The sequence below is a fragment of the Zeus faber genome (genome assembly GCF_960531495.2).
Source record: "Zeus faber genome assembly, chromosome: 11".
In the NCBI taxonomy this organism is placed as follows: Eukaryota; Metazoa; Chordata; class Actinopteri; order Zeiformes; family Zeidae; genus Zeus; species Zeus faber.
Genome location: NC_137205.1, coordinates 13555599 through 13568472, shown reverse-complemented (window position 1 = coordinate 13568472; position 12874 = coordinate 13555599). Strand labels below are relative to the sequence as shown.

General features: G+C 50.7%; 1 protein-coding gene across 1 annotated transcript in view; it reads right to left on the bottom strand.

Annotated features, from left to right (window-relative positions):
• Window positions 1–6184: 6184 nt before the first annotated feature.
• Window positions 6185–12874, bottom strand: part of cacng2a (calcium channel, voltage-dependent, gamma subunit 2a) — a gene marked incomplete at both ends in the record, with an annotated part of 48608 nt that continues 41918 nt past the window's right edge. The window contains 2 exons of the mRNA XM_080009257.1: window positions 6185–6720; window positions 7093–7233. Coding sequence (XP_079865383.1) covers window positions 6185–6720; window positions 7093–7233 — 677 coding nt within the window. The remainder of the gene's footprint in view (window positions 6721–7092; window positions 7234–12874) is intronic.

Genomic DNA, 12874 nt, shown 5'->3' with positions numbered 1-12874 from the left:
CAGAGGAGAGGCATGCAGTTGGTCCTACTGTTACATAATGACTGGCCCTTGGCTTGCTGCAGAACAAGCAGAGATGCAGTCCCAACACCCACAGCACCGCTTTACATCTTTTACCCCTTTTCATCTGTGTCCACCCACTTGAAAAAGGAATCCGCAATTGTGCTCTCCACCCCATCTCGGACCACTTAGGTGCTCCCAATGACTCTCTTTGTGACCTTGCACATTAATAAAAAACCATTTGTGCACAACCCCCAGTATTCATCTTATCTCAGATAACCTCATCCCCACCTGGAATGACTTGATGCTTGTGTGTTAATAGGTCAGTTTTATTTGCATGGCTGTGTGTGTTATGCCTTTAACAGTGAAACCTCCAAACCCAAGCAGGCTCCATCAGTCCTGAGGTAGCAGCTGTTGCTAGCGGGACAGCAGCCAGGTAACGAGGCTGCAAACTGGCATAGCAGAGAGAAGCTCCATATATGCTATATGTTTGTGTGTGTATGTGTGTGTGTGTGTATGAGAGAAATTAGGATTGCGTGCCGGTTTGCACATAAAAGTGTTTGTGGGTGGAGGAGGGGGTCTAACTGGCACAGTGCATCTCCTGCAGAGTGAATATACTCACTGTGAGGTGGGGATGGGTTTGGGAGCTGTCCATGGACAAGGAGAACTGTACACAAACATATGGGACCATTGAACAAGCGTTGGCTGTTATTATTCTCTTCCATATACATACAGAGTAGATTGGTAGAGCCAGAAAAGTTCTAAACACAATGCAACTTTTTGTCACCAGAAATAAAATGCATCTCGGCGTGTGGGAGGTGTAGGAGGTGTGGCGTGCATCATGGATGGCGGAGACTGAGAGCTGTGGCAATTTACAATTCTTAATTGTTCCTGTTCTGTTTGTTCTGTAGTTTGTGCATATGGATGTTTTATGTGGATTTGCATTAACAGTTAATGGTATTTAAAAAAAACAAAAACAAAAAGTATATTGTTCCTTACCTCAGATAATCAATGAAGGCTGATGCAATGCATGATCAACTCGCGCTGATGGTGACACAGAAATGGAAGAAATAGCCTTGGCTCATTTTGTGTGTTGATATACTGTAGGCGGTGGGATTTTTGGATTTTGTTGCTATACATTTTTTCACTGCAGTGTAATGTGCACCGTGTGTGTGTGTGTGTGTGTCCAGTTGAGCTTAAACACTTGCAACTAATATTTCGGACTATGAACTACGAAAAATATTGCATCGGGGAGAAAAAGGGGGCCGTGTCTTAAAGGTCCTTCATCTATCTAAAGGACACCAGGCCCGAGACTGTCTCTGGCACACTGCAGATCCTGCAGCTCTGCACTGTGGCATCAGTATTCCAGGCCCGTTCCCTGACGCGGTCTGCACGCATTCTCCGATCCCGCCACCAGGGGGCAGTGCATCGCGCTCTGTTCGGGGCCCTCCCGCTGCAACTGCTTTGCGGCGGATTTTGCGCCAGAGCGCACAGAACTGTAGGGGACCTGCAGTGCGCCCTTCCTCAAATGAGTTTGAATCAAGTGAGAGACTCTGGGAAATGTACGTTTATCCTATGTGGGAAAGTATTGGCGAGAAAAATCATTCAATCGAAAAAAAAAAAATAAAGTAGGTAAGCCTTATATTCACCTCTCTATACAACTCACTCACCACTCTCTGAGTCATTCTAACAGCAGATAGTATTCTTGTTCCTCTCCATTGTTAAATTCATATGACGTACACAATTGAACAGTGCAGAGGTCACTCTTGGAAACAGCCCTCGAGTCCAACAATTGATTTGTTGCAGGGAAAACCCTTTTTGGGAAAATTGGCTGTTTGTCTATTTTACCCAGATCCAGACGGCGACAGTCGATAGCACTTCCGTCCATATACGTCCGGTACGGAGATCGCCCCGTGCTAATTGTGTTAGCTTCAATGCAAGGCCGCGGAGGGGTTCGGCTAGCCTAGCTCCTGTCCTCGCTCCGGGTGGTTTCGTTTTCTTTTCTTTTTTCCTCTCTTCGAAATTAGGGAAGCTCGCGTTTCGTTATCTTGTTGTTTAGTTATATGCTGGAGTGAGGTGATTGCGTCATTTTGCACGGCGCTCGCCCCGAGCGCTTCATTCAAATGAGGCGGTCGCTTAAAGCTCTCTGTTGACACACAACTCTGCGTGACCCCAAAATGACCCGGGGCGAGCGAGGACAGCAAAGGTTCTCCGGCCTGCGGAAACAGAGGCCACGTCTCTCCCCCCGACCCCCAACGCACACACACACGCGCGCGCACACACACACACACACACACACACACACACGCACGCACACAGGTCTGCTCATGCAGACATAATGGAAGTCATGCTACCCTGTGATATCGCCACACAATCGAAAACAACACCCACACATCAGCTGCGCCCGAGATCCTGCTGCCTCCTTCTCCGCTGTGCCGAGCTGACCCCACCCTCCCCCCACCCCCGTCTCGGCTCGGGGAGACGGGTCCCATGGGGCGCGCCGTCCCACACCGCTGAGGCTGGTAAAGTCACAGCGAGGTCATTGTGGGTTTTTTGCTGCTGAGTTATGTAACCCCTGCAGACCGCCGCGGACGCGGGGCCCTGCGCGCTCCTTCTGCTTCGCACTCCCGACCGGAGGGGGCGATATATATATACGTTCAAACGGGCCTCGTCTCCCAAACCAAATCCTCTCGCCGCCCCGCCGCCCCCCCCTTTGCCCACCACCCCCTCAACCCCCCTCTCTCCTCCACTTCCCTGATCACACGGAGCTGCAGAGAGAGAGAGAGAGAGAGAGAGAGAGAGACAGCAGGCTGTTTGATCAGCACACCAGGAACAAGGGAGCGAGCGAGAGAGAAAAGAAGAGAGACAGGGCAGATGGCGAGGGACAGGGTAGAGACGTACATGTGGCTATGAAGGGAGAGGGGGAGAGAGAGAGAGAGAGGCAGAGTGGTTAATTCATCCCACATGTTTACATTAGAGTACATTATAAACGCCATAGGAGGAGGCGGAGGACACAGACACAGTACAGGAGCCCCCCTTTGGTATATTTCTGTGCATAACAGTGGATTTAAAGCAGTGATTTTGTCCGAAATCTAAGTGATTTCACAAGGTTTACCTGGCTAGTTGGCCAGGACTGTGGGGTCTTATCTCCAACTCGTGTAAAGCAACGGGCTTTCTTCGTCGCTATTTGCCACATTGAGGCGGTTCCTCCCCTCAGAGCGGCTTAGCGCGCTTAAATATACATATCGCTGGTGTCGCCCCAGACGATCATTAGCCCCAACGCCGAGCGAGGGGCGCCCTTCTGCCACTCGGTGACAGTGGGGACGGTCCAAAGCTGTCCGTCTGCCAGGAAACAGCTCGGACTGTTCAAGGGCAGGTCTCGCCGCCCCGCACTCCTGTCCCTCTCTGCGGGGACAAGGCCGGAGGACACGCCAAACACCTGCTCGCTCGCGCCGCCAATCGACTCTAGCGAATGGCCCCTTCAAACCCCACCTGGCGGCGCGCAGAGCTGCATCCCAAGCTATTTCACAGCATCTGACGCTGTTGTTTTCAGGAGGAATTGAGATCTTCGGCACGAGACACGCAGACACGCAGACACACAAACACACACATCTCAGTGCTTGGACTTGTACGCAAAAAAGTAAAAGCTCAGTTCAGCATTCTACTCGCGTCAAACCATGACGGCTACTCAAATAAAAAAACAAGATGACTTTTTTCACTATATCAGTGTTACGATTTCATATTTCGGTGCGAAGACACATTCCGATATTTTTTTTTCTTTATAAACATTCTTCATTGCTTTTGTTGCGGTATGTAAAACCCTGTTCTGTAAGCCATCTTAATGTGGGGAAGCACACTTACTCCAGTTACTTTACAGCAAACACACACACACACGGCGCACACACACACACACACGGCGCACACACACACACACACACACACACACACACACACTCCCTGAAAGTGCTCAGGTCAGATAGCACTGCTGTTATTGCAAACCCGTGTTTCCCTCTCAGAAAACGTTGTGTCCTAGAGAGCTGCTATGAGTGTTTGTGTCTTACACGCTGTCTACGCCATGGCTTTTACCTCCGAGAGAGAGAGAGCGAGAGAGCGAGAGAGAGAGAGAGAGCTAAGGGGTGAGGGGGTGTGCTAAGTGATATATGAAAAAAAAGTGGATCCGTTTGCACGCGAATCACAGCAACGGCATGGGATCCTTCCAGGTAAAACCGATGGAACGTTCAGACGCTGAATCACCCGTTTAAAAGGTTTGCCATTTCCCCTCCAAACACATACCAACCCTGAGACACTTGAGGTTTGCCCCAGAGACGCGCAGACACACACACACACACACACGCACGCACACACACACACACACACAGACACACACATACACACACCACACACGCACACGCACGCACACACACCACACACATACACAGAAAATACCAGTTAATTGGTGATTTTAGGTATAGAATGGTGCATCTTGGGCAGGGCGGGGTTAAAAACACCTTGTCGTTTCATCTTAGTGCACATATCAGACACACAGACAGGCAGGTTAATTTGTTCCCTCTAGGGATGGTATTTTATTCATCAGGACTTGATGCATCCAAGTATAGGATCATTCGGTTTTGGCACCTTTAAAGTTTTCATTTTTCAATTTGAACAACACGTTAGAAATCAAAAAGAAACAAAGAAATGGCTAAGGCTGTGTGAATTTGAAAAATAAAACACATACATACATATATTTATATATTTATAAAGAAATCAACCAAACTATCTTTTTCTTTTTTCTTTTTTTTTTTTTAGAAAAAAACAACAGTTTAGTTCAATGTAGATTGTTTGGTTTTTTTTTTTATCACAAAAGCAATAAAATAAACCAAATAAATAAATAGAAAACATAAGAAAAATCACATGGAAACATTAATATTTTAGATTTGAGTGTCTTTGCTTTTTTCCCCCTTATAATTATTAATCCTTTAAAACTTAAGTTTCCAAAGAGCAGATTTGCTGTAATTTTATAGCATGCATTTAATTTCTGAAATTGTGAGTCACTTAACTTCTCTTGTACTATTTCATATTTATCTTGTTGCTTGCCTTTTTTGCAAGTTTTTTTTATTTTGTGTTTGACGTCCTCTTCTTTTCCTCCCCCTCTCCTCCTTCCCTTTTTTTCTTTTTTGCAGAAGTCGTCTTTGGAGTCTTGATCTGTGTGTGTGAACCTCTCCCCGCCCCCCACCCCACCCCACCCCCCCTTTTGTCGGTCCTTTCGGTGAAGGGGCGCGACTCTCCTCTAACGACCCCCCCGTCAAAAAAAGAAAGCGAACAGGGACTGAGAAAAAGACGAGAAGGTTCTACGGAAAGAATAGATATTTTTCTACCCTTGACTGCCCGCGTCTGCTTTATGGCGGCACCTGTCGCCCCCTTCGTTCTCAACCTTCGAACAGACAGACACTAAAAGAGTCTTTTCTCACCTCACCAACAGCACTTGGTATAGTTTACTTGTTTGTTTTTTTGTCTTTTTTGCTTCAGTAAAGTCTGTATTTCTTGATTATTAATGTAATAATTTATTTATAAAAGTAATACATATATATATAGTACCTTTGTTAGAGTTTACAGATTGGGCTAATTCTTACTGAATCCCAAGCTGCAACAATTCACAGTTTTAATGCAAAAAAAACAAAAAAAAGAAAAAAAACAAGAAGAAATGTCAGTAAATGTCAATAAAAAAAGGTGTGTTTTAGCCGCGGTCTGGGAGAGAGGTTGGATGGCTTGATCTTTAACCCCGACCAAAACTGTGGAGCCAAAACTGCCGAACCGCCGGGTTATGAAATCGTAAACTCAAAATATAATCTCGCAAACACCCCCTCTCCCTCCCCACGCCCTCGCTCGCTCAGTGGCCCGAGCCTTCAAATCTCAAACCCCTGGCGCAACAAAAATAGATAAAATAAAATAAAATAAAAAAAAAAAAAAAAGAGGACCTACGATATCCCACACCATCTGGATAATGCGATCCGCTTCCGCTCGTCTGCGTGGAGCCCAGGGACACTGCGTACCTGTGACACACTCTCAACATGGCAATGGAAAAGTCATGCAGCTCAACAAAATAAGAATGTCTATAAACATGGAACACCCCCCCGCGCACATTGGGCTCCCTCATTGGCCGGGCGGGCGACTCCGGGGAACCCCGCCTTCATACAGGCGTGGTGCGGCGGTTGGCTGTGTTGGTGTGGGCAGAGTCTTTCAAGTCCTTCTGGATGCAGTTGTGGACTTGCAGGAAGTTGTGGTCTCTCTCAGAGTTGTAGGTGGCGGTGGGCGTGCCGGAGGACTTGAGCGTGTCCCGGGGCAGTGTGTACATGGAGATCTCCGTGGACGGCAGCGCGCTAAAGCCCTTGAGGCCCACCGGCGAGGCGTCGCGGGAGTGCGACGGGTCCGTGGAGCGGGAGGAGGAGCGTGAGCGGCGCCGGTAGCGGTAGCGGTAGCTGGGGATCCGCGTTATGGCTGAGCCCTGGAGGTAGTCGGCCGCCCGGGCGCCCACCCGGAGTTGCCGGTGGCGGTCGATGAACATGTGTACGGCCAGGACGCCCACCATCTCGGCCATGATGAAGGAGAGTGCGCCGAAGTAGAAGGACCAGCCGTAGGAGTAGCTGTTCTTCTTGGAGTCGCTTTTGGAGGGGTCCCCCGCGTTGGCTGATATGTAGACGATGATGCCGATGATGTTGCTCAGGCCTGGGGGTCAGAAGGGGAGGGGGAAGATTCACCGGTCAGCAAACCTTGTCTGACTGCGGAGACAATCGTCACGGCGCATGTAGGCTTTGACGGTGCGGAGAGAAGTGTGCGTGACACAGAACATCCAGAATCATTGGATCATGGGAAAAGTATGTCAGGGACACCGTATTTTTAGAGACAACGATTCCCGGGGGGGTCGCTTTCAGCCCTGCAACAGGAATCGAGAAAACAGAAGGGATTCAAAAGGAAAGAGAGGGAGCGAGATGCAGATGCAGCAGCTGACGGAACGAAGCCGGTCGCCGGGGAAGTCTCGCGCTTGTTCTCCATAACCTGTGTTGTAGGTAACCCCGCCCCCGCCCGCCCCCCGCTCACCTGCAGACACAAAGAAGATCCCTGCGCTGAGGATGATGTTGTGACGTGACTTGTAGAACTCGCTGGCGGCGATACACAGGCCTCCCATGAAGAGCAGGATGACGCTGAGGATGGGGAAGATGCTGGAGGCGCGAACCGCACCTGAGAGCCCGGAAAACACAGGGACGGGCAGGGAAGAGGGAGGGAAGGGGGGATGTGAAAGGAAAGGAAGGAAACCGACGTGTAAAAATAGAAGGGGGGGGGGGGGCAGAAGGGAGGCTTGGGAGAGTTGTTGGAGGAAATTTCAACGGGGAGGGGGGGAGGGAAGAAGCGATGTGGGGAAGAGCGGAGGTTAGGAGAGAAGCGCAAGTTAGAATCCGTTTCAGCATCCGCTCCTCCTCCTCCTCCTCCTCCTCCTCCTCCTCCTCCTCCTCCTCCGTGAGCTCGTCCCAATCAACACTCTATCAGGCTTGTGAAAGACTCCATCAACACCGTCTAGTGGGTGTGTGTCCCCACAGCGAGCCTGTTACCCAACCTTATGTAATCGCACCGCCTCTATCGCTCCTTTTTTCTTTTCTTTCTCTCTTTCTCCATCTCATACGCACTCTCTCTCTCTCTCTCTCTCTCCCTCTCTCTCTCTCTCTATCGCTGTCTCTCTCTCTCTCTTTCTCTCTCTCTCTCGCTCGCTCTTTGCTCGCTCACCCAGCACATATCTGCACGGACTGGGGAGCAAACCGGCTGCATTATGTAGCATCATGTGCAGGCCGGACAACACAAACGCCACGGGCCTCTGGTGTTGCGGCGCAAGGTCGCAGATCAGAGGGATTCAGCCCGGAACAAGCCAGCGCCACGAAAGATATAAATATATATATATATATAGTCTTTCTTTTTTTTAACTATGTTTGGATTATTTTTGGAGGCCGAATGAGGGTTTTGGGTCAAGTGCCAAGTCCTGCCCCGCGCTTGTGCCCAGGTGGCGCTTTCCACTCCAGCCACGCCACGGCAGACGCTGCGGCTGAAAGCGCCTGCTCCGCGCCTCGTTTCACCGCAGGTCACCTTCAACAGTTCTCCAGGCACAACCCTTCAAACTTCAGCCCCTCCTCTCCCCCTCCGCCCCCACCCCCGCTTGGTATCTGCTCCTATGCTTTACATACTGTACACACTTAAACTTTCATCAGCCCGGTTGCATTTTCACCGCCCCACTTCACTACCCCCCACCCCCCGCCCGCTGCTGCCTCAGCACTTTTCTCCCTCTTCTCCCCAAAGTGCTGACGCCGAGCCGGGTGGCTGTGCGCTGAACTTGGGCCCTGCTCGCACCGCCGCGGTGGCCCCCCGGGGGGAGAGGCCCCCCAGCGGCCCATCTGCCCGCCTGTCCGCCCGCCTCCATTCCGCCCCCCCCACCACCACCACCACCACCGCCGCCGCCTCCACATCCACCCACGGCGCCCTGGCGCGTCAAAGCATCAGCGGAAGGTCCGCGGATGACGACCCCGAGGCGGCGGGAGGGCGACGAGGGGGAGGAGCGGCCAACAGCTGGCTGGTGGCGCTCTCCCTCTGCCGGGCTGTGTGAGAATGACATTTTTAAGAAGCACCGTCGTGTCTATGGATCCGGGCTTTATTCGTTATTTGTTGCATCGAAACACCACGATGCGCCTGACAACAGAGCCGGCTGATCTCAAGCTGAACACAGAAATAACTGTGAACTCCCGGGCGGGAATTGAGCTCAGCGGAAAACGGTGGGACTTTGCATTAAGTGATTCTGGCTTCGGTGAGACTGCTTCTCCGGCGCTCTGACGCTCTGCTCGTCCTTCTTGCTCCACCACCCCCAACGGTCACTGTGGACCGTCTTATGTTTTTTAAACCCAGCCCCTCCCACACACACACACACACACACACACACACACACACACACACACACACACAGCTCCCTTTCTCGCTCCCTCTCTTTCCTGCAGATTTTTTTTTTTTACCCCCTTCTTTGCCGTGTAGGGTTACAGGTGGCAGCGCGATTAAATATTAAGTCGTCCCAAGAGTTGACCCACAGCCTCTCTGTCCTTTTTCTTCCAGTCCTCCCACCCAACCACCCACCCATCTCCTTCAGTCCTCCTTCACTCCCCTCGTACTTCTCTCCCCTCCTTTCCCTTCATCCCGCCATCCTGTTAACCCTGGGGGTATTGACAGGGCCAGTCGCAGGACGCTGCCTGGGAGAGAGCGCCGGGGCTCTTTCTCATCCATCAGCTTCATCTGCAAAGACAAAGGAAGGATAAAGGGCCAGCCAAATTTATTGATTGTTGACAGTGGGGTGGTTTAATTCGCCGGCTCTCAAGGTGACATTAAAGTTCAAGAAACCTCAAAGAGGGTTGGACTCTGGGCAAATTTAGCCACACTGAGAAAAGGAGTAAAGAGATCCTTGGACGAATCCATTTAACGTTAAAGTATCACAATGGAGCTAAAAGTAGTTTACTTGCATTTGAAAACTGATGGCCTCGTCCAAAACTCTTCGTTTGATTTGCATAAACACAGTCTGTGCTGAGAATGCAAGTTGGGCAGCATCGGTCCAAACCAGATCGCACGGCCGTGAGGTTCAGCTCGGCCACGAGTGTTTTTTACTGGGCGCGCTATACATCCTCTGCATTACCAAGCGCGCTCTGCAGCGCGCCCAGAAGTGCAGTGACCTCCACCGTCACCTTCTGGCACTGTGCCTCCGTCGGGTCGGGGTTTGCTCGGCTAAATGCCTTCCGGTTTGGCTCATCCTCTCGCTCTACCTCGGAAGATAGAAGTCCCCGCAGAGTCGTTTTTTTTCTTCTTCTTTTTTATGCCAGGATGCCCTTAATTGAACCTGTAATGTTAAATACACTGTGTTCACACGGCGTAGTATGAAACTCAGAGAAGCATGCGTGTCCTTGAAGGAAGATGGAACAATAAGAGCACTTTCAAAGGCGGCGAGGGTGACTGCAGCTCCAGCCTGGAGACCTGTTTTAAAAGCTATGGAATCTGGAAGCTGACATCAGGAAATAATAATTTCTTAATGAGTCATTAAAGCTTGCTCACATAATCGTATATGGTTCACAGAGGCCTATACCGAATATTGTAAGGCAGGTCTACAGAAGCAGGCTGGGAAGGTTTACCAGGCCCCCCGAAAAGGATTTCTGGTAAAAATATTGGGTTTAAGATTTCACCTATTCGCACTGTTTTATATGATGTATGCATACAGAGCTGCAAAATGCATATTTTCCGAGTTGAAATTCGATTGGATCAAGTACAACGTAGAGGTATTTCTTTCTGTGGTCACAACTGACTTTCATTATAATCATATTTTCTCTCACGCCACCTCCCAGCTTCCCACAGCACGGAAGGATTTTCAACCCCCCCCCCACCTCCCATGTTTTGGGATCCAGCTGAGCCCCCTCGACTGAGACGGTGCCCGGAGCGATGTTTAATCGCGGCAGAGTGCCTCCGGGGGATCGCGGAGAAGGGGCCGACTGACAGGGGTGACAGATAGACGCAGAGCAGTCAGCGGTATCAGCTCTGCCGGAGAAGAAGAAGCTTTCCCAGAAGGCAGGGCTGGAAAAAACAGAGGCCTATGATACACTCGGTGTAAAGGATCCCGTAACATGGGATGGCCTGAGTGTGTTTGTCGGTGTTGCGTATCCATCTACCCTGCCGTGTGTCCAGTAACCGAAATATGGCCATCGCCGTCACACATCACCGTCATTTACATCAGCATCATCCTCATCAGTATCTCAAAGTAACTGCTTCTAAATCTGGTGGAAAAAAACAGGGATATAGATCCACTCGTCCTTTGTTGCTGGGTGACACTTGGCTCGAGGACACTTAGTTCCTGGAAGAGGCCGGTGAGGCTCTGTTCGGTGTGGTTAAAAGCTGTCAATCACCCACGGCAGCCCACTGGAAAACAATGACCCACCCCCATCTAAACGAAAGCCCCGACCCACCCCCACCCTTTTAATCGCTAAAGACAGAGTCACCCTCTGGCCCTTCTTATGTTTCCGTCACTTCACCGCAGCAGCCGCAGAAGTGGCGGTAACGGCACTCATCAGCGATGCACAGATGATTAGCGCCGAGGTCACTGCTTTGATTTGGTTCGAGGTCGCCGCTGCACGCTCGCCCCAGCACCCGGTTGGGGGAGCGTCTCCGGTTCCAGAACACCCCATTTTAACCTCTGCGGGTATCACAGCTGCATCGCGGGAGCGATGGAGGCGTATCGGGCGCTGTCCTGCCGGGGGTGCACGCCAGGTGGCTAGCTGAGGCACAGGCCGAGAGCGGATTTCAATGTGCCGTATTGATCGCCACGGCCGTGGCTCGGCCTGGCGGCACCGGCATCGTTGAGTGCCGACCACGCAAACCACTCTGACGCAAACAAACAAACGGCCAGGTCTTGATGAGGCTCGCTGAAATCGACCCCTGGGGAGGGACTTTGTGTGCCCTGCACGAATCGAATTGCTGTCTGTTTCGGACGAGTACAAACACCGCTGATCGCCCTTGATAGAGAAATAGTGACTTTACACACTCTTCACATACAACCACACATACAGACAAGTTGCATAGTAACCCCCCCTCCACCCTCCCAGTTCCCTCTCCCCCTCTCTCTTGCTCTGAATTGACAGCACTGAGGGGAAATTAGCATTGGCCTCCACCCGCCCTGAATGTGCTGATGTGCAGGACGGGGTCATGCTAATCAGGTGTCCCAGCTCCTAAGCGCATTGATTTAATACTACAAACGCTTAATAATCCCCTCCACACCTCTTCCTTTTCCTCCTCCCCCCTCCTCCTCCCTCTCAGCACAGAGCCCTTGCCTTGTCCTGCTTTGGACTAATGGGCCGGGACCTCCGCGACCACTCGCTTTCAACCTTATTTAAGAGCTTTGTGTCTTGACAAAAAAAAAAAAATGATCCACTTTCTATAACAGATAAATATAGAAATAATGCCCCCAAATCAATCGCTCATTCATACAAGTAGCACTTGAGCCAAAACTTCAGCCACTTGTGTGCATTAACGGTGGTGGACTGCACATTTCTTTGGGACATTATTTAGTATTTGACAGCAAAGGAGAAACAGACTTAAAGTCAAAGTGATGTAAAAAGTAATTTACTGTATACGTTTGTGGTAAATCCACTTTAAAATGGCAGTCATCGCTGAATCCTTAAATCACGCAGTGATGGGTGGAGAGGGTGCAGGGTGGAAGGAGACGCTGAATTCGACAGACGTGACTTCGAACACAAGAGGAACATTTCCATTTCGTCATACTTTTCTTTTCTTTCACCGATCGGGAATGTTGCGAAGCTTCACGTTCAACGTTGGAGCGGGAAAAGCATAACCCCGAGGAGAAACGACGCGCTCTTAGGAATGCAGCCCTGTCATATCACACACACGCACGCACGCACGCACGCACGCACGCAAACACACACACACACACACACACACACACACACACACACACACACACACACACACACACGGAGAGACGGGTCAGTGAAACAGTTTGTTAAAGAATCCCCTCACACACTGAAGTCCCTCCACATGACAGGCCCGTTCAGACAATTAAAGCTCTCCCTGTAGACAACAATTCAATTACTGTAATTACCCTCCACTCCGCTGCTGATGTCCCCATAGATCACGGCCGCCCGTCTGCATGACAGCGGCGTGCCCCGCTCTCCATTAACCATCGCGCTGTAGAACGGGCAGCGGAGATAAAACTCCACCGCGGACGGCGGCTCAGGTCGGCTGTGTGTGGAGTTCTCCACAGGTTCTCCCCGTGTGGGCGTGGGTGTCACGTTTCATTTTC